The sequence below is a fragment of the Poecile atricapillus genome, chromosome 7 (assembly GCF_030490865.1).
Source record: "Poecile atricapillus isolate bPoeAtr1 chromosome 7, bPoeAtr1.hap1, whole genome shotgun sequence".
NCBI lineage: Eukaryota > Metazoa > Chordata > Aves > Passeriformes > Paridae > Poecile > Poecile atricapillus.
In genome coordinates, this window is record NC_081255.1 from 12,506,634 (window position 1) to 12,528,793 (window position 22,160).

At 38.8% G+C, this 22,160-nt stretch overlaps 1 protein-coding gene and 1 long non-coding RNA gene across 13 annotated transcripts in view; one reads left to right on the plus strand and one right to left on the minus strand.

The window, feature by feature from the left end:
* Positions 1-21,779, minus strand: part of LOC131580817 (uncharacterized) — a 101,715-nt gene extending 79,936 nt beyond the window's left edge. For 5 of the 7 annotated variants that reach the window (XR_009277967.1, XR_009277965.1, XR_009277963.1 and 2 more), the window contains exon 1: positions 21,457-21,779. This is a non-coding gene — a long non-coding RNA (uncharacterized LOC131580817). Of the gene's footprint in view, positions 1-8,066; positions 8,203-14,228; positions 14,388-21,456 lie in introns of those variants that run through there. The other 2 variants (XR_009277966.1, XR_009277968.1) reach the window with 2 other exon arrangements.
* NR5A2 (nuclear receptor subfamily 5 group A member 2) overlaps positions 20,286-22,160 on the plus strand; it is a 91,305-nt gene continuing 89,430 nt past the window's right edge. For 4 of the 6 annotated variants that reach the window (XM_058842456.1, XM_058842453.1, XM_058842455.1 and 1 more), the window contains exon 1: positions 20,287-20,630. Coding sequence is in view for 5 of the 6 variants with exons in the window: in XM_058842457.1 (XP_058698440.1) it covers positions 20,567-20,630 (64 nt within the window). In the remaining variant the exon portion in view is untranslated. Of the gene's footprint in view, positions 20,631-22,160 lie in introns of all 6 variants that reach the window. The other 2 variants (XM_058842458.1, XM_058842454.1) reach the window with 1 other exon arrangement.

Consider the following 22,160-nt stretch of genomic DNA (forward strand, 5'->3'; position numbering starts at 1 on the left):
CCTATCAGGAAACATAAAAAAGATGCAACGAAAATTCAATGCAATTCAGAATTTGATTAATAAATAGAACAGGGGTGTTACAGACATTCAGTGGCTTCTGTACTAACAAGACATTAAGAAATCAGAACACTTAACAAATCCTCATTTAATCTGCTGAAGTAAAAATCTCTGACTGGAAGATTCACAGACAGCTAATAATATTAACCTCTATATATTGGACAGGATATCTACACATTCAATAATAATTTATGGTCCCAGTAGTTCTGAATTGTACATCAAAGTTGTACATATTCTTGTTCACCCTTGTCCTATGGCTACACAGCTTTGTAAATATAGGCTTAATGGAAACAAAAAACCCAAATCAGATTATATAATATAGTCTATGAAAATAATAGGCAAAGGCTTTTCTGGAAGTCTGATCTCGGTCAATAACATACAAATATACACACATATATATATACACATATATAAAAAACAACAAAAAACATGTCTGATCACAGATTCACAAAATTACGTGCAAAATTTTCATGCCAAATTTGAATAAAGTATATCTGAGATATACCGGCGGCAGAAATTTCTCATTCTTTTAAAATTAGAAGTATGGGGGTGGGGGAAATCATACTATATATTACTGTGTTAAAAATCACTTTCAACATTGTCAGGAAAGAGTAAGATGAAAATATTGCTATCACATGACAAGTTTCGGGAACCTTCTTTCCAGGGTAGCTTTGTTGACTCCTGAAAGTGGAAGAACTGTTTAAAAAAGAGCCTAATCCCTTTAGAGCATGAAAACTCCAGTTATGAAGTGGTCAGACTTCAGTTAAGTGCCTCTAGTCCTGCCTCGTCCTCCACCGTGGTAAGATCTGATAGGGCACCTTCATACAGAACTACACCAGAGTTTGGCACTGCCATGTAGTCAACAGTGAATTAATCAATGGAATTTATATTTAAAAAATAATGATGCTAAAGTAATTTCCTTAGTAATGCCACAACAAAAGTGGTATGATCAATGTGAATTAAAAAAAGTTCATATTTTAAATTCCTATTTTACCTTCTACATGATTTTTATCTTAATGCCTTCATGATGCTTGTAAAGTGTACAGTACTTTACCAGCTTTGATACACTAAAATGCCCTCATAAATTGTATTAAAGTAGGTTTGTTAAGCATTCCTAATACAGTATAATGCTGGTAATGCCAAACGATAAGTGACAGCCTGAGTCATAAATGCTTTTCTAAACATGTTAGAATTGGTTTTTAGCATTGGATGTTCTGGTCTGATAAGACACTCCTACACTAAGGCAATCAGTGGAAATTAGCAATTGGCATGAAAATGACAAGAAATTACATTGGGTTTCTCTCCCTGCACTCTCATTATGCCTTTGTGAACTCTATAAAAACAGATTAAAGTGAAAATTCACAACTAGGACTGATGGAACAGTAGGAAAGTATTTTCCAGAATTAATCAGAAGTATTTTAAATGTCCAGCTGTTATTCCATGCAAGTCACACTTGAACTCATTGAACATACCCCTTGCAATGGATCCAATCTCTGCCAACCTCAGTTGTGGCACCCAACTTGCCTTCTTTTATTAATAAGATACATGCAAATCTATTTACATATAGGATAATGCATAGTAAGTGAGGGTGAGCCAAGAATGAAAGTTTGGGGATTGTTTCTTTTTTTAACCAAAACCACTTTTGTCCTGTTACTTTCAAACATATCAAACCACATATCCCAAGTGAGATCTGAGACAGAGCTGCTGATCCCACCCAAAATTTATGTTATTTATTGCTTTCAATCTCCTTGGGAGTTAAGTTTCGTACATATTTTTTGTATCACTACAAGACATACAAGCTGCTAAAGGCACCTGTACTAAGATTCAGTTGAGAATTGAACAATCAATGCCAAATCTAAAACACATTTAATTTTTAAAGGCCAAAATAAGCTCTTTCTCCCTTGTTTTCTTTATTAGAACAGATGCACAGTGAACTTACTCTGCATGCTGACAGGTTTTTGGCTGCTTGTAAATCCTGAAAATATTGATCAGTTAAAAATATTCGGATGCTTGCATCCCTCAATTCTGCTTACCACAGCCTTTCTTCCTGGTCAGCTAGGAGAGCACCAGCAATTTTGTTATAATGATAAATGACCCTCATAGACAGGTCACTCTTTTTTACCTAAAGCCACAATTTTCTCCTTCCTTTAGGTCACAACCTGATTTTTCAGGGTGACAGATTTATTACTTTCTTTGTGTGCTAAAAAACAAATCACCAACAATTGCTCAAAATACAGTCCTGTCACAATAACTTTGAGCACTTCCCAGCCAGAATGATGCAATACGAGGTTTTTTTCCTGTTTTCAAAGCAGCAAAATCACTTGTACATTTACCAGAGCTATTGTGAAGAGCCATTTGGCTCATTTCATTATATGCAACATGTCCAGGCTACTCGCCAAAGAATAAAATATTAAATACATTATTAAAAGCAGCAGTAAATCTTTCATAATAAGAGATGTCACTTTTTTTTTAAGTGAGGATCATGAAAGAGTAGCTGGCCTGACGGTGAATTAAAGACTTTTGCGCGGAAGTAGTGAAACAATATTTACCAAAAAACAAGTGAGCTTAAAGGGCATTTCTATCACATCCCAAATATCTGGACCACAGGGGAAACTCAGGATTATTATCCAGTAATATTTGTCTTTCCAGTTCTCCTGTGTCTCCAGGAAGACTTTTTTCCAAACATGCGTGGATAACACAAGGGTCTCAAGATGCCAGTCCCATGCAATGTCAAAGAAACTAAGACCTCTTTTGGATATGAGAAAAACCCAAATCCCCAGTCCCCCAAACCTTGGCCCAGACACAGTTACCTGAACAAGCTCAATTTGACTAGAATAAGAAAAGAGCACTAAAGCATAACTGCATGAGGTTTGGTGCTTCCCACACTATGTGCTGAGGAACACTACACTGGAAGACACCACAGCTGGCAACTCAAGGACAGGGTCATGAACAGCCTTGGACCAGAGACCCCGACCAGAGCCTATCAACAAATTTATATTTGCCAATATATGAGAGACATACAGGATCCACACTACTCATTCTAATGCAGGATCCACCAATGTCCTCTGTGTACAGTGCAGTCAACACACTGACAGTTTTTTATCTTTACTCTCAAAGTATTAAGTCCTCCAATCTGAATGTTATTGGATAGATATTTTGTAGGAATACAGGAATGGCCAGGAAGCAAGCCAGTATTTGGGCAAAACTAGGAGGTTTGGGTCATATATATATATAGGGTTCCAGGTAGACCAGCTGTGACAAAAACCACAAAAATTTTTGTGACAAAAATTATGCTGTCTAGCAAAAATCTTATTTAAAAGACCAAAAAAAATCTCAGCTACAAAGCAGTGTGCCCTTTGTTATGAAGATGAAAACATAGGACCATAATCAAAAGAACTGACAGCTTGGCATATCATAGGGTCTTGGTAAATTACTTAATCACTTTGTACCTAGACCTATCCAAAATCTACAGCAATATAGCCTTTGCTTTTACCTTTGTGTCCTAGGATCACACAAACCTCAGAGAAAATACTAATATTCACCTTACATACTAATAGCTATCACAATAGGAACAGTTTTGCTTGCATGCCTGGATGCCAGTTCTGTGCAACTAAAACCAACAAAGAGGACACCAGAGGCAGATATACTTCTCTATTTCCTAATGAAGCTTGCAAACAAGTGCATTTTTCTCTTATGAACATCCTCTTATGAATCTGCTATCAAGGACAGCTTAATTGTATTTCTCAGAGGTTGGTAATATTCAGTCATATAAGAGTCTTCATCTGCTTTCAGCACCCCTTCATTGTGATGCCGGTAGAGGGGTTTGCTCCAAAAAGCACCAAGATATTTTTCAAATATCAACAGTTATAAAATGTTCAAATCATTCCAAAATACATAATTTGGCACAGGTAAAATTCAGTAGTGCTGCAACAGAGCTCCAGCCCTACAATTCTCACACTGGTAAAGGTCCTGCTGAGCTCAAGGTGTTTCCCTGCATAGAGAAAACAGCCTGAACTGAGTACATTTTATAGTCTGTAAATTCCCAGAGCTGGGTTATCCAAACTTCTCATTTAACACAGAGTTTCAAACCTTGATTAGCTCTGGTTTTCACCTCATAACAATATACTTTTTACTAAGCTGCTGTCCTTATACAGTGCAATATTTGTAGTAATATGCCATTAAACATTCACAGTGTAAACATGTAGTGCTGGTTAATGCATAATTTAATAGAACAACTTTTGATAACCTGTGTGTAGTGCTTTAGAGTTCATAAGGTAACAGATACGAGCACAATGAAAGAAATGAAGTAGAATTATTTCATTTAGAAACCAGTACATCCTTTGGAATAACTCCAAATAAGGTCACTGGAATGAATAGCATAGCTGAAATTTCTATAAAAAGATACTCTGACAGAGCAAGTGATAAAAGGAGGAAAGCAAGCACTAAGAAGTCCAGAGCTAAAGCAATTAAGTGAGACTAAGAAAGAAAAGCTCTTTGGCTAAAAGACCTGCTTCTGTGTGTGAATTCAAATATCATTATAATTCCAAATACACAGAGCTAGAGAAAGCCCAAATTTTTGCTGGAAAACTAACATTATACCTCAGTCTTCTGGGTACAAATTGAGACATTGTGGTCCTGTACGGCTTTTTTCTATCTAACTGTGCTTGACATGCACATGGGGATCCCAAGGTGTCTCATGAGATCTCAATATAATGCTCACTTTGTCCTACTACTTACTTTTCATGAAAATGTTTGCAAACATTAATATTTTTCGCCATTCCACAATGTATTTCCATTATCCTGAGCCTACAAAACTTGCAATAAATGCAAGCACCATCTAGTTGCTTTTTAAGGAATTTTGACTGCACTCCCAGCTGCAATCTTGTACATATATATGACTGCCTCCAGCTGGCAACCCTCCATTTCAGAAGAGCCACATAATCAAACAAGTTATTTCCATTTCCCCCGATGGTTTTAATGACTTAATCTCTGAGATGTCTTCAATTGAAAACAAAAGATATATATAACAATAAATAAAATCACACAGTCATAAGACCTGCAAAACTTGCACTGATTTCCAGCCTAAGTTCTGTGTAAGAGTATGGCTTGAGATACAGATTCTCAGGAGCAGATGTAGCCGTCAAGCAAGCTACACACACCGTAGCTGTACGGGAAAATACAGCCTGAAAAGGGCTGCTTATCTTTACTGATACGTAATGAAGACTATTTTCTCTATGAAGCTTTCTGCATTGTCAAAAGAAATTACTACCTTTTCAAGAGTATTCCCTGAAAGAGTTGGTGATCATTAGCCAGCTTTATTCTATTTACTGAGATAAGGTTTATAGCTCTGATACAAGACAAAATTCTCTCAAGCAGCTCACACTAAACTTTTAGCGCAGAAATATCAAGACATTAAAAGATGCATTCTTACCCATGATGGCTGCTGATGGATAGAGGAACTGACTTACTACAAGGTAGAGATATTCACTAAATGAGCAAAAAGTAACTGAATTGTGTGACATTGTTGTGTCAGTTTACTGTCACTGGGTCACAGAATACTCTTCTTGGCAGACAATTGTTTTGCAAGCTATAACAAAACACAAAGTTAAAACTGACTCTTTCATTTAACCTGTCTGGCCCATATTTGTACAGGTCACATTCTGTGACTGAAAGTACTCTTTTTTCTGCTCATACCTGAGAACTGGAAAAAAACAACCAGTTTATTAAACGAGATTTTTCCCTTCCTTCCCATTAAGGTAACATGTGAACCTATACAAGGTGCTTTAAACTGATAAGTAAACAAACCTTCCCACCTGGAGTCATTAGGAGAAAAATCTAAAGATGTGCAAGCTAGTTTAAACACACAAAACTGGGGGGAGCTTCTCACCAGAGTTGTTCACAAGCATCTCAAAAGCTCATCTGCCAGGCCCTCTCGTGATTACGAGCCGGAACATGCCCATTAGACTCACAGCAAAATAAAAATCATACTGTTGTACCAATACAGTGGAAAATGCTAAATTTCCTTGCATGGGTGCCAGCCAGCACAGCTGCTAGAACAAAAGTTAATGTTCAGAACAAAATCACCGTGCTATGACCTCATTCTGAATGTGGCCCTTTCTGAATTGAAGGGATAGATAGACCAAAAAAAAAAAGTCAAGAGTAGCAATGGGGGCCTGCCCTGCTCCTACCTTTGCTCTGGGTGAAGCAAAACTGTGCCTGCTAATCCAGATTAAAGAAATTAATGCCATTAAACATATGGACAAACTTGAAAACGGGTTTTCCTCAGCTAAACTTATTTCTGTAGAATTTTAGGAATAACTACCGCAAGCAGAAATAACCCTCAGAAATGGCACATATACAGGCTTTTACCAGCTTAACCTACTTATACAGAAACCTTGGGAAATACTGGCATGAGAGAAAAGTGTGACTATATAAACTTACGGGCAAGAAAAATTCTGTTAACACAGTTGCATTTTTGTTTGCTCATAGTAAGTTTTCCCCAATATTTCTGGTTTTTTCCCTTTGACTCTAATTGAGATCACTTCCTTGTAAGGGTGATTTTGTGCCTCTTTGTCTTTAGGAATTCAAAAAAGACAAGGAAGTCCCTGGTTAGAGAAGTCTGGCAGTTAAAATCATGGGCTTCCTTCCCTAACTTGTCTTATACATCACTTAATATTTGACAGTCTTGTTCACTGCTTCCCTTTCTATTTCTAGTGATTTAATTAAGTGTTTGCCAAGCTGTTTGCAATCTTCAAATCAAGGCCCAAAGATGTCAGTTAACAGCTGTTAATGGTCAGAGTTGACAAGGATTTCTCTCAGCTTGCCTGTTTTAAGAAAAAGAACAACATCAGTGACAAGACAGGTATATTTCCACTCATCTTGCTTGGATTATGTTGAAATGATGATATATGTAAGTACCATACATTTCCAGAGCATGTTTCTAACAGCAGGTTTTGGTTCACCTTAGGTAAAATGAGCAATTCTGTATTTCTGCAACAGCCTCAAGTCAATGTGAGGGATTTTCATTCATATTCTGTTCTGACTGTATGCACAGGGTTACTTAATGCTTGTTCCACAGCTGTAACAACATCTCAACACCTACAACATCTCAGGTGCAGACATCTGTGAGCCACAGATGTTTGCACCTATGAATATCAGCTGCTACTTTTAGCTAGAGCATACATTTCTGCCACTGTCAATCACCAGGACCCAGCAGGACACACATTTGGATTGCACAAGACACCTGCACATGCCCTGTGGAGGCAGAATGGTGAAATTCCAGCAGACAGAGAGATAACCACCGAATGGAAACAGTAGCACATTTAAATGCCTGCCTGCATACGATGAGGCAGCTTTATCAGGGAAAACTGAGCTTTTGGCAGGACATCCCAGAGCACAGTGCTTCCCACCCCCTCATTCCCCCAATTTAACTTCTGCATGCCTACCCTTTAAGGACCTAAGTCAAAGATCACTGATGTCAATAAACTTACAAACACAGAATCACTTTTCCATGAAGGATCAAATCACATTGAACCACCACAGGTTTGCTGTTGGCTTTGTGCACACATGAGGCATTTACCATAGATCAGCTGTTACAGTTTGCTTGTTCCAGAGGTTATGGAGTTGTATATAATCAGAGCTTTGGCTTTCATTTAATGGTCTAAAATACAAGTTCTGCTCAGTGAACTTAAGCTCCTGAGATACAGTCCATGTAAACCAAGCAAAATTGTTCAGCGCTTTCCATACTTAAAGTACTATTCTGACACTGGCTCCTTTCACTGGGACTCTGTAGCTTTCACTGTCTCCTCACACGTTACTTGAGAGACAGTTTTCCCAGGCAGCACAAGCAGGCAATATTTACCCCTCATCAGTGAAACCCTCTCAGCCTCTTCTTGCTCCAGTGTGTATAGACATGGAAAGTACAGCAGGCATACCTCATTGGAATAACCACTCAGAAAAATTCACAAGTTATTTAATAAACAAAACATTTAAGGAAAGCTTGTCCATACCTATAATAGCATTAGGCATTCAGACCATAATAATATGATGTTAGCCTTTATTCCTGGGCCTTTGAACTCTTTCCCACCCTGTACATCAGATCAGTAAGCACTAAAAAACATCAAATTGGGTAACCCTCTTTTTAATTTTTACCTCCTTAAATCTTCAGTTCTCATCTCTTGGTAAAATCCATTTAAACAGGGCCCACAAGTTAATGGTTAAACTTGTTGTTTGTAGTACGATTAATATAGGTCAAGCAGCACAATAGTTAGAGCTGCTGAGGGGGAAGGTACATAAAGACACAGTAAGCAGTTCAGGACCTTATTACAACATGTCTATCAAATGCATGGTTACAAACAATGTGCCTGATTCATCAAAAAGATAACTTTTGCTGACAGTACACACTGTTCCCTGGAGTCTCTTACACATTGCTCAAAAATTAAAATTGGAAATGTAAACTACACAGACACATTCTTGCAAATGTGAGTATCTTTCAGCACAGTGAGCGCTTCTATGCAAAAGAACAGATACAGGCTCTGGAATGAATTCAGCCCTCATTTGCATCAGCAAGTACTAGAGAAATCAGCAATAGGTATGACTTTACTCTGCCTTTTCTCTCAGGTAACCAAGGGAAGAATTTGTCCCACCAGACCCAAGGACACACATTTTTCACTGTGGGATGCACATGCATAATGCCTACAAGAGCAATTACCTTATGCTTTATTCAAGAATATTCAAAAGGGGAGCCGTCTATGTCCCAAAAAGTTAGTATTTCAGCAATACTGACAGTAAACACTGTTTCAAAACTAATGGCACCTTAAAGTTACACAACATTAATTGCTTATGCTCAACATCAGTCATTCACTCTCTGCCAGATTAAATAGACATCATTCCTGATTCGAGTCCCCAGACCCCTGGCAAAGGTTCCCAAATTAAATTCCCAGATACCTTGCTGGAGCAAAAGCAAACAGAATGGCCAAGTTTCAAGATTGACAGAACTCACCACATGTGGCACTGAGATACCTCCCTCTTCTCAATGCTTAGTGTCATGACAGCATGTAGAGGGATCGATCCAATTTATAACATGGGGTTCATTTCCCCCAGAAAAACCAAGCATGAAAAAACCATCTTTTCTGAGCAAGCATTTGGAAAGTACAAATAGCATTTCAAACAGTTCCTCACTTTTCACCTGAAATACTTCTAATGATTAGACCAAAGCAAAAGGATTTGAAAAACTTCTATTCATGCCCAAAATCTAGCAACTTTAATTCCAAAAGGACAAATTAGTCTATTGTTAATCTGGAATGGAGCAGCCAGATTAAATTTAAGCAGGAAAATTTACTGTGTAACAAATTACAGAGCTGGTACCAGGCAAACAGAAGTCATTGCATATTGGTGATATTCATAGTATTTTATTTCAGACTTCTGTGTTTTCCATTGTTAAAAATGGAAGATCATTTTCTTCCATTTTTCTCACTGCTAGAATACTTTGCATTTTTGTGATAACTGCTATCCCTTATTTCAATGTACTTTATGAACTTTGGACTAGATCTTCAACAACTGTGAATCACTGTAGCTGACTTTAATTAAACTGTTTTAAATCATGCTACCTGTAGAGTGATTAACTGATGCTGCACCATCCTGTAGACAGAGAAGGGACATGTCACAACAGCGTGACATTAAAGCAGATCTCAGGTATGAGGTTACAAATATTTTATGAGATAAAAGCATCCTGTTAAATGGAAAAAACTTTAAAACTTTTAAAGTTTTAAACTCAAAACTTAGAATGTTAAAACTGATTAAAGTTCACCAGAAGTATTTAACTTTGTGGGTTTTATAGACTATTATGTATGTCTCATCTGGGGTATTTTCCTTTAAATGAAATCATGTCACACAGTTAAAAAAACACTTTTGGAATTTTCAAATTAATTCCACCACATTTTATATATACACTACATAAAGACAAACCAACAACCTACTCTGCCTTCTCATTGTGTTCATGCTGATAGGGAAGCCCAGGTTATAAAATGGTTTGCTTCAACACAAATTACAGCACGATAAAGGGATTTTTATGTATTTATCTGGCCATCTTCTATATTCTATATTCTAGGTCCTCTCTAAAAGCTTCATGTGTTGCACATCCCTCAGTGGGATGAGATGTGCTCCACTTTAGCACAGATGTACAGGAAACCCTGCTACAGAGTAGTTCCTACTAACAAAGCTGAATCCTTTTTGTATAGAAATTGTTTATATTAATGAAAACACCACTGCCTCACACTATTGTCTTTCCTGAACATCAATAAAGCCTTGATTGATTCATTTAGTAATTATAAAAAAGGAGAAATTAAGTAATGCAAGGTAAGAAAAAAAAGTCTGCAGAAAGTTAAGAATAAGAGATGTAAGAGTCCAGAGAATGTGATGTAATTGCCTGTAAACACATGTGACATGGAAGGAACACTGCCTCAGCTACTCAAGGGATCTCTGCCCAGTCAGCCAGGAAGAACGAGTCAGCTGTGCCCTGCTGACGTTCAGATTTCTAAGGGAAGAAGGAAAGAGCTTTATCTTCTCCCACACAACACCACAACTTCACTGTAAGCAGATACTTGCTGAATTTCAGCTAACATTTTGTTCCATTTAAAATGGGGAAATAAGACATTTATAAATCCAGCAGAAACTAAGTTAGCTAGACCAATTCTATTAGCATCTAAAACATTGTTCTGATTATGAAGATGTGTTATATTTCAGTGAATTTCCCCTTCTGTTAATAATAAGTGTCCTGTTTAAATGCAATTTTAGGATAGATGCAACTAAAGCTGATGATGTTGCTAAAGCATTTGGTAAATGTTGATAAATCAGTACAATTCCACAACAATACTTCCAATTAGGATAGCTGGGAGGACAACAATTCTCTACAGCCCTAATTTAACACCACACTTTTGTGAAACTGGTGTTAAATTCTGAAGGCCATTAAACACTAATAAAACCTTTTAACAAAACCTAGTTCCTTATTAATGAATACGTGTATCCACTTATGAAGCAGGTGGACAGCCCTGGAAATGAGACACTTGGCTGAGAAGAAACACAGCCATGTACTGGTGGTGCCTTACCCAGGGCATGTGCACACTGTGCAGGAAGGGCCCCAAGGAGGTTTCATCTTGAAGTTTTATAGTTTAGTAAGGATTCTCCTCTTGGCTGGCATGCTTGAAACATGAGAAACTATTCCAAAACTACAAGTAGTGAGCTCTCCTTTACAACAGTTCAGTAACATGGTAGGACAATAGGGTCTTTGTGCTTCAGAGTGACTCTAGGACTGAATCATATCATCACAGTGGTTCAATATTCTCTAAATGGCTTCTCAGAACAATTAAATAGCTTCTAAGAAGAATGGCATAAAACCATTTGAGGCTTAAGGAGAAGCACAAAGTACCACACGCTGCAGGCAGCTTTCAACATTGTGAGCAACGAAGTCAAATAAGATAAAGTGAGGATCACCTCCTTCACTAGCCAGCCAACCTGGGTCTGCCTGCTTTAAGGATGGTTCTTTTTACCTTCCACAAGCAGAATGCTTCAGGCTTTCAGGTCCAACCTGTAAAACACTGCCAGGTCTCAGAGTTTCCAAGTATATGCTGAGGACTTGCATGGAAGACATTTTCTCAGAGGTTTCATTTTAACATGTGTAACTTGTATTTTCTAATTAGCTCATCTCAAAGAAGATTTAGCAGAATCAAAAAACAGCTGTGGTATTTCTGGGATGCTTACATTTTGCACAGGTTGCTCAAATTGCAATACACTGAAGTGTGATCATAGTTGTTTTTAAAGTTCTATAGCCAATAGACCACTTTCAGATATTATAAATGTGCATTCAGTTTGAAGTTCTCAGCAGAATTGCCTCCCATGTATGAGGCCATTTAGACATACTGACATGGTCGTCTGAGCTGAAGACTTTCTCAGCAACCTTTTGCTAAAGGATCAGGATTAGTTTTAAATCCCATAACAATCTATTATAAAGCCCCAGAGCTAAAGCTTTCTAGCATTGCTGTGGAGATTGAGGTTTTTACCAACCAAAAAAAGTTGTTTGTTCTTACTGTTGAGGGTTTTTTTTAAGGCAGGATAGGCCCTTTCTACATTATAAACTACTCAGGCTGTAGCTTTACAAATGGTTCTGCTAAAATAGCCCAGACCAGGAATGGGATTCCAATACCCCTAGCATCCAGAGCAGTCAGAGGGACTTGGAAACAGAAACATTGTGGATTTCAGCTTTCCAGCAGAACCTGAAGAACCAAATGCCATGCTGCAATTAAGGCAAACACTATCACAGGAGGTAAAGGAATATACTATACATTCAAAAGTTTCAAGCAATCCTTACTTTTCCAGACTACAGTGCAAGAGCTCAGACTTGGACTGCTAGTACTGCCTATCATAGTATTGCATATATAGACTATTTACTGTACCCTTTTTTATATAATCATTTCTAGTAATAGCAGCAGTGCTATTACTGCAAGCAGCAAAAAAGCCTGACCTAGAAACATCCTCAACATCTGTACAGCAGAAGATTCTCTGTGCAGGTACCAAGATTTCAGACGTATATGGGAAGCAGCAGCCAAGGCAAAGCTGTCCACAAGCAGAGATGGTGACAGGCCAGGCAAAGAGAAAAATAACATCTACCAAAAGGGAGGGGGAATAAAATCAAACAGCAACAGAATAAAAAAAGCAAAATACTAAAATGTTTGCACTTGAAGTAACAACCTGTGCTGTGGAAAAAATTCATGCTGTGGAAACATTGTTAGCTAAAACTATTTCATTTGAATTCTGCTAGTTTCCTAAGTCCACTGATACTACAGGAGAAATGATATAAACATTCCACTTAACTTGCTGCCAAAATCCTAGGATCTGTTGCAAAATTACAAAAGCTTTGCAAACTTTTGAAATTTCAAAATAATATCTCATCTCTTCTCAATATTTTTAACAAGTATAGTGCCAGTGACTTCACTAAAACAGATCTTAGCAGGATGTTAGAAAAGAATTCTAGGTCAATATTTCATCTTATAAAGAAAACCACCTAGCTTGTTGAACTCTCCACCAAACGAAGCCAGTGTCTGTCTGTAATTGTCTAAACACTGATCTCCAACCAGAAAGAATTCCCACTGTATTCCATCCCACTTCTGTTATTCATTGTTTGCCATTTCCCTCAGTGTGCTTTGCTTAAATAATTGATAAGCAATTATCTATTTTAAGCTGAACAGGTGCTTGCTCCAAGACAAAAAAACATCAGAAAGATACATATAGATAGATAGATAGATAGATAGATAGATAGATAGATAGATAGATAGATAGATAGATAGATATAGATATATATATTAGTCTGATGCCTTAATGAGAGAAACCTATATGAGGTAAGGGTCCAGGGAAGGCAAGGAAACTTCTTTCATGGCCAAATAGGAATGTCTACACTAGCATCCTACCCTCACTATCAGAGCTTGCCATGCCGTTAATATGAAATGAAAAATCAATAGCTATTGTTCAGCCACTACCTCCCATCAACTGATGCCCCGGTGTCAGACATGGGAGTGGGTTAATGGTAAAACAAGGCACAGAGGTTGCTTTTCAGAAGCATGATTGAGCTGCACATTACAAATGTCCTGGCCCTAGCTTCACACCTATCAAGTGCTCTGTCCCCTCTTGGGACATTAGTGAGCAGCTAGGACAAGCTATGCATCCACACAGCAATCACCTGGCTTGGAGCTACTGCAAGCTTTTCATAGGTAAGATCTTGTGAAGGTCAGTGAGTGTCCTGTCCAGGCCTCACCACAGGGAAAGAGCATGGTCTTCTTAAGTGTCTCTCATGGTGAGCTATAGGAGCAAAATCCTTCCCCTCCATCCCCACCCTTAGAAAAGAAAAACAAAAAACTAAACAGAAAAGCCCTACACAACTATATATCTATAGGAAGAAGCCTTAGACAGTCAGACTGGTCTGAAAAGCCTCCACATTCTAACTGAAAAGCACTTCAAGCCCCCAGCTTCTTTATAGGAGTAGTTATTGCTAGTTTGTAGGAAGAGATGAGGAGAGCACCTACAAAAAGCTTCAGGGGAATGCAAGAAGCAGAAGTTGCACCCTAAGAGGAGGCAAACTGGGAGTTAAAGCAGCAAAAACATAGACTGGGTAGGGAACTCACCAAGGGAGCACAGTCCCACAGCAGAAGAGCCAGCCAAGCAGAGCAGCACCAAGTCCTATTGATGCTCCCATGGTGTTTTCCAGAGGTTGTGAGCAGTTCTCCATCTTAGCTGTACACACTGTTGTCTGGGCCACTGAAAAGCATTTCAGTCTAATTGGATTGTTGGCTGGGGTGACCAGAGGAAAGAGTAACAATTTTAGGATGAGAATAACATAAATTTGAACTTAATGAGGGTACCTGCACATCTCTTCATATTTTCTTGTGAGGTAGAAGTACCCAGAAGCCAAAGTCTGAGACATAGAACTTGGTTTAGGCACTACACAAATAAGATTTGCATTCCACTGCAAATGCATTCACAGCCTAATTTAAAGCCAGTTTCTGAAAGTCAGGACTTCTCAGAAGTCCCAGGTGCTACTGCTTTCCCCAGAATTATAGGGACTCCAATTCCAGGGCCACGGCATTATTTTTTACTGTGATCTAAGTATATGAAATAAGTATACTGTTTAACAAACTATGGGCACGTTGTATAAAAGATACAAAAATATTAATTAATGTTATACTAATCTATTATTCATAAAACTGCACTAGGGACATGATGTTCTTAAAGGAATTAGTATTCCTCAGATCTTAGGTCTACTTGGTCTGTTTTTTAAGAACTGCAATATTTACCAAGAGTGGTGCCTAGATGACTTGGAAGACAATGAAAAAACATGTTATTTCAGTGCTATATATGCTCCTGAAATATATCCACTGGACAGAATATATACAGTCTTTTATTACAAAGTTTACATATAAAGTAGTTTTTGTTCCGATTTCAGTACATGCCTCCAGAAACCAACCACCTTAAGTTTCAAATTGCCAAGAGACAGACTAGTGCTCTGTTTAATTATTAGTGCCATAAACCAGAACAATATTTACCTGCCTATAAGAGAGCTTAGGAAAATCCACTTATCTCTCTTGCCAGGTGCTACATTTCTCACAGTTATTAATAAAATGATCAGAAATACTTATTTCTGAATGGCCTTTACCCCCCTTTTCTCTCCTGCCCAGTGTCCTTCCTGATGCAAGTCAACTTGAAAACTGGAAAAAATTCTGCACTTGCTCACTGGGAAGACAAAGAAGAGTGACTGCTCCTCTACACAAGATCTCACCAGCCAGTTGACCACTAAGCCTTGATTTCTCCTCCCTCCGAATGGAATGTGGCCTGTCAAGTGTGCTTCATGTGGCTCTGCAGTTCATCAGCCTCCCTACATCCTTCCGTTCCTGGTGCAAAAAATGAGTTTCAGTAAGAAGAACCCCCTCTGCTGAGATATGAAGTGCCCCTCTGCACTGCTCTCTTCTGCCAGTCTTTCACCTTTCATTAGCATTCAGCTTGCACTTACTCCATGGTCTCAAGCAAACCCAGTCTGTGCGGTGTAGCACACATGCACCTTCCTTCAGGAGTAGAAATTAATCGGAATCTCATCAGAGTACTCAGCGTCTTTCAAAAATTAGTTTCCTGAGGTAAGATTCAGTATTTCCATCCTGCCTCCAACTAAGATTTTGGAAGGTTTGTGTGATGGAGGGACAGGGGTAGAAACAGAGCCATCCCTATGTCCTATGTATGTATCTTTAAAAAAAAAAAAAAAAAAATCTAGATGCCAAGTTCAGAAGGTTTTAAGTTCCACTTAAGATTCACTTTAAGACTCCCTCTCACCTTTTTCTCCTCTCCTCCTATCAAAGTAATAAATTCCTGATATTTTATTGATAGTGTTCTACGAAGAAACTGTTGTCTGTTCCTGAGTGCTGAGTGAGATGATGGATGAGTTCACAACACCTGTTACTTCTACATACGTGCAAGTAATTTCCCCCTGCCTGTTTCACTGAAATCTGTTCTTTTCTCACAAAGTCAAACAATCTGCTTCCATTACCAGTAAATATCTCCTAGATAAGCTTTGGAAAAGTCCAAAACTATTTAATAACTTTCTCTTTGTACACTAATAAGATAGACTAGTGGGGAAAAAAAGGTGTACAAGAAATTTAAATTGAAGCTACTTACAAAGATAGCCCAGCAGATTAAACTCCTCATGCCATGGAAATGTTTTATCTCTTAAGTGCAGAGAGCTAGCACTAAATCTGAGTCCCAACAAAGCTCATGCTATTCTTTTAATTAAGGCTAAAACAGAACTTTTGTGATCCACAGCTGTATGCTTCCATCTGCACAGAACTGAGTTTTACCTGATTGCTCATTTAACCAAAAAAAAAAAAAAATAGTTTACAAATGTCTGCACTAATCTCCTCCTCCTCTAGACTTTCATTTATCATCAGAAATATTCACTGAAATATTCTGGAATTATTAAGGAAAAGTTAGAGGAACCAATTTTATAATTCCTACAGTTCATTACTCATCTCCAAATATGGTTTACATTAAATTGTATTCATCTAAACAGAGAACAGAAACACGAGAGACTAATATATTCTGATAACTGTAATTGAGGAAAACAGTTCATATTTTGACACCCATAAAGAAGGTACCATGCAGAAACTTCTTCTCTCCAGAGTTCTTTTCCTATATGCTGAAGATCCTGAGTAAAGGAGTTGCAGACACTGAAATGTATTTTAATGCCTTTGCATTCTACTCAGATGATAAACATAAAGTGTAAAATTCATACAAGCTAAAAACCAAAACTAACAAGAAATTTCAATATTGCAGTCATACCATAAGACCAAACAGGAATTAAGGAATTAAGGATCCACTGATAGAAATTGCTTAATAAATTAAACCTTCCATTTCAGTACTGAAATCAATGAAAAAATTGAAAAGGTAAAGATCATCAGATATATTGGGATTCTTCCAATTGCTTTTACAGAACTAGTAGGGAAAAGGCATAAAACTGTATTTAAATGACTTGGTTTTGCATATGGGAAATAAAATTAATGAAGATGGAGAAAATACACTGAAGCATCCAAAAGAATTTCAAATGTCTGTGATAGATCAGGAGGAATATTGGAATGACTGAAATAGAGAAAAGTTTTAAAGGAGTGATTTCTAGATCAAAGAACAGAGTTTGCAAATCTCTTTCCACCTATACAACGCTCCAGCTGAAACCAACTGGACTACTCTCGGGACAGAGAGCTCATGCCTGGAGGGCACCATGCCAGGATCAATGCCATGTTTGCCCTGAACCTTCAGTAGAATGAGGATCATTTCCCTCGTTTGATGTATGCTGTGCTGAGCACATAGCTTTTCTGAGTTGTATGGATAATAAAACAACAATACATTGAGATGGCATAGGAAAATGATAAGGAACATGCTGAATTCAGATAAGCGATATCCAAAATGTTACAGGAAAATTACAAAATCGTGACTGAGCTCACTAAATTTACACCAAGACGCACAAGTCAGGGATTAAAGCTCTTTGAAAAGGTCATTTTTCATTTTAGTCAGTCCATTTTTGAAGCTCATTTTGTAATATTCTTATGTGCCCAAATGAAATGCCACCTATGGAAATGCCCACGAGAGTAGAAACTCCTTTTCACTCCATTTTTGTGGTAGATGGTTGCAAAATAATTTGATTTGTGAGTCAAAGAGGGATTGTTGCCAAGCTTTTGAAATCAGAAACAGTTTCTTTGAGGGACATTTGTCAGAGGGACAAGCAAGGGACAATTTCATCATGCAAGAATTGGCTAAACAAAAAATTAGAAGTTTATCAATTAATTATCTTCCTGGAAGATCTGAGACAGAAAAGCATGTTTGAAATGACAAAATTAACTCATCTCACCTTCTCAGGATGAATAGAGAGAAAGGAAAGAAAGGCAGGGAGGAGTACTGAAAACCAAATAAATACAAGATGAGTCTATGATGCTCCAACCACAGTTATGAAAAGCTGTTCTGAGTGAGGTCAGAGGCTACCTTACCAGGGACTTACTCGTGAGAAGTTACAGTTTCAAATTCCTGATCAAGCAAACTAATCAGCCATGAACTCAGGTACTTCAGTGGCACAACTCGTACACCTCATTTTGAATTTGTTTCACTTGGACTCCAAGTCCAAGTGCTAAACACATCGTGCTGCTGGACCACAGGCTGGTATAGGTTGTCCTGGAGTTTCCCTAGGAGTTCCTTTTCCCCTCACTGGACTAGGTAAAAAGAAAGGCAAAGAAAGACTGTCTGGTTATGCACCTGGCATACATTCCTCTGTCCGTGGAGACAAAGTATCAGAAAGGGAAAAATAGGACATTTTTCAGTGACCCTGACATTTGATACTGATGCAAAAAAGGAAAGGAATTACAATGTCTGAAGCCAAATGCGTGAAGTTTCTTTATATTTCCTATGATTTAATATCTCTCTCCCCCACATATGGCAGGTTCCTTTATAGAAACTATTGAAGATAGGCCAACAGTGCTCCAGCAATGTCTCTGATGATACAATGGAAAGTTCCTAACCACAGTATCATTTGCAGCATTTCTCATTTATTTTATCCCCAGCCCCCAAAGACATGCCTTTTCTGATGGAATAAATGTTTCTTTCCACTTTTTATGAATACAGTTGAAAATCTATTTGATAACCAAATGAATTAAAAGAGACAGAGTCCAATTACTTAGGTTTATATTAAATCTGTTTTAAAAGCTGGCTTCCAGCTTTCACTCAGTCTAAACAGATAAAAAATATCAGCGACCCTTAAAAAATACTCACAGTACCTGTTAAACCAGATTTGTAAATTAATTTCTTCCAGTGACAAATAGGAAGATAAAAATTTGGGAAATCAGACCTTCCCTCTACAGCCTGTCCTCCCTACTTTGGAAAATCAGACCTTCCCTCTACAGCCTGTCCTCCTTCCTAACAGGGCCTCTAGAGGAGTGCAGTACTGCACAGACCAAGTGATAATGCAGGTTTCCTGGCTGTAAGGTCCAGTCACTGCTTGGTTTGCCACACCTGCCCCATTTTCAAACCAGCTCTCAAACTCTCATCCTAGCCAACAGAAGCAGTTCATTTTGTGCATGAAGTAATCTGTTTGCCACCGTATGACTGTATCAGCATGACAAAGTATATAAAAAGGCATGTGCTGCTTTACAGCCCTCTGCAAGTTTAAAGAGAAAAAAAACTCTGACTTCAAGAGGCTTCAAACCTAGCCCACAGTGGAACAGCTTCACTCTATTCTTCTTTTCAAAAGACCGGAAATATAAAATATCATCTGATTATTCAGGCTTGGATCTGATCTCACAAAGAGTATGCAGACTTAATCTATTGGGCTGGAGCTGCAGAGACTGTCAGTGGCACTGCAGACTGAGGCACACTGTGCTCAGGTTGGGAGCTGGTGTGCCCCTGCCCTTCCTCTGGACAGGGTGAAAGCCGTACCTGACCCACTCACAGCTGAGCTGAAACATCACCCAGTCATCTTCATAGCTGCCCATTTTTGCAAAAAAATTGTTTAAAACCAAACACTTGACAGCCATTTGACATGCTGTGGGTAGGGTTTGTGCTTCACAGCCTTAGAGGTGAATGCAATACTCTACGTATCATAATCCTGGGATATCAATGTTTAACCATGTTGTAAAGCTCTTTAGCGAGAAAGTAGTATAGGCTTTCAACTAAATGGCTACAACCTGGAGCTACTCTCCAGCCTGAGGACTGGGGCAATAAAATGGTTTTGTCTGACAAACTATCAGCAGAGATTTGCTGGTGCTGTTAGTCAGAACGTAGAATCCCCAGCACATTCAGAAGCCTCCCTTAAGGAATTAGTGCTTGATTGTTTTGCCATCCAAAGAGTGTTTACAGAAGCCAAAACAACCATGCTTGCTGTCCACTGTGCAAAGAGGTGATGGCATCAAGAAGACAGGTCACAAGTCTGAGTTTATAGACATTACGCTCATGTTGGTATGGCTTTTCATCCACTCAGTATGATCTTATGACCCCACAACTTTACAACCTTCCCCTCTCTGGGCTTCACAGCGCCTCTCCACTCTAGGTTAATCATTTCTCTGCCATTATCTGCCAACAGTTCTTATCTCTTTTGCTGTCACTTTATAACAGGGTCTCTTATCAAGCTGTACTAAATCACGTGATGGTGCCAAACCTATCACAAGTTGCAATTCTTCTGATTAGAGACTATCATGAAATGGGATATATGGTTTACAGCAGGTCACTAATGCTGGAAAAAGTACAGAGTCCACTCAAAGACATGCTCGTTACTTTCTGAATTCTTGGATAATTTTTTTGTTGTTGTTGTTCATCACGCTGACTTTCACTTAAGGCTATCATAGCCTGGGTCTCAAGGCCAGAAAAGTTTACAGGCTGCACCTCTCCTGTACTCAATGCTGTACCCCTTGTACCCAAGGATACGGTATATTTACACCTAATAATGTCTTCTGGTTCCCACGCAGCCATCATACAAGAATCTATAAAACATGGACTTACATCTGCTGGTAAGTAACAGTTTTCTAACTGTTTTGAAGATTCTGTATAATTATATTAGATTTGTGGGTATCCAAACTGAAAAAAATCACTAAAATTGGGTGAGCCCATGACTAATTTGCACGTATATTTAGGCTAGAAACAATTTTACAATACCATAAAAATATAAGAAAACAGATGATGATCCAGAGAGTAATAATTTTCTCTAGAGATGCAATTATTAAATATTTATTATTTGATAATTAACAGTATATTTATCTATTACAATTGATAATAACTGTGAAATTGTGTGTGTGCATGTAGAAACATTTGCAAAAATTAGATTTGAATTGCTTCTGGCCTGATAATTCATATTGAAGAAAACCTCAGGAATGGTTTTGTGTCTTTTCAGTAATACTGTAGTTTCTGTCAAATGCAGATTCTTTCTTACAGCTAAAAATTAAGGTATGTCATTCAGTGGGAGTGGGCTGGATAATACAGAAGTCAGTTAAGACTTCAGAGCAGAAAAGAAGTGAATACCTTCAGTAGCATATGGAAACAGCACCCGCTCCCTTTCAGAAAGCCATCAGGCACCGGTTGCCCTGGCTTGCAGGCACAAAGGGCATTGCACAGCCAGCTGTCCCAGCTTGTCCTAGGCTGTCCCAGGCTGTGGCTGAGTCCCAGTGGGTGCATGTCCCCACCACCTCCCTGCCCTTCTCCACACATTTCCTGTCTCAGGCAGTTCTGTCTCTCATCACACACCTGGAGCAAGGTGTCTTTTCCAGGGCGAACATCCCCTGCCACACCAGGCTGTCCCCAGGCTGAAACTGGGGCCAAGCAGGGCTGCAGAAGGCTTACCAAGGGAAACCTCTCCTTCATGGAGAAAAAGGTGCTTCATAAGTCAGCACAGCAGCGCTGCAAATTCCACAGCCCAGGGTTTTGCAAGGTTGTGGCTCAGCACAGCAGTTCCTGGCAGGGATGAAAGAAGGGATCTTTGGCCCACAACTGGAATCAGGGCACGCTTTCCTCCTCTTGCCCCGAAGTGCGTCATCACAGTTCACCCTGATGCTGGGTGTGATGTGGGCACCTTGCCATCCAGGGAAGCTTTGGGACCATGATGATGGAGGGTGCAGCACCAGCTGCAGGAAATAGCCTCAAACAAACTGATCTTTATCTTCTGGGTGGAGCTGCTGCTTCTCCCAAGGAAGGACTCCCATCTTGGACCCAACCATGTTTCAGCCAGATGTCCCATCAGAGTCTCCATGCTTCTCTACAGGTATGGGGTGCTCCTCTGCACAGCTCTGCCCCCAGAAATATATGGAAAAAACTGGCAAGTCCAGCTTGCCCCCCAGGTCTTTAACTGTTACTCCTTCTGTTTGCCACAGAGGAACCCTCTGGATCCCTCTCCTGAGAAACAGTAAAAAAACTATTCATCTCATGTATCTGAATAGATTAGGTTTCTTAAGGTGAAAGGATAAAACCCTAGGAGAAGGGGAAAAGAAGACACTCACCTGGGATATTTAGACCAATTAAATGCCATTTTCGTGGTTCAGAAGACTGGC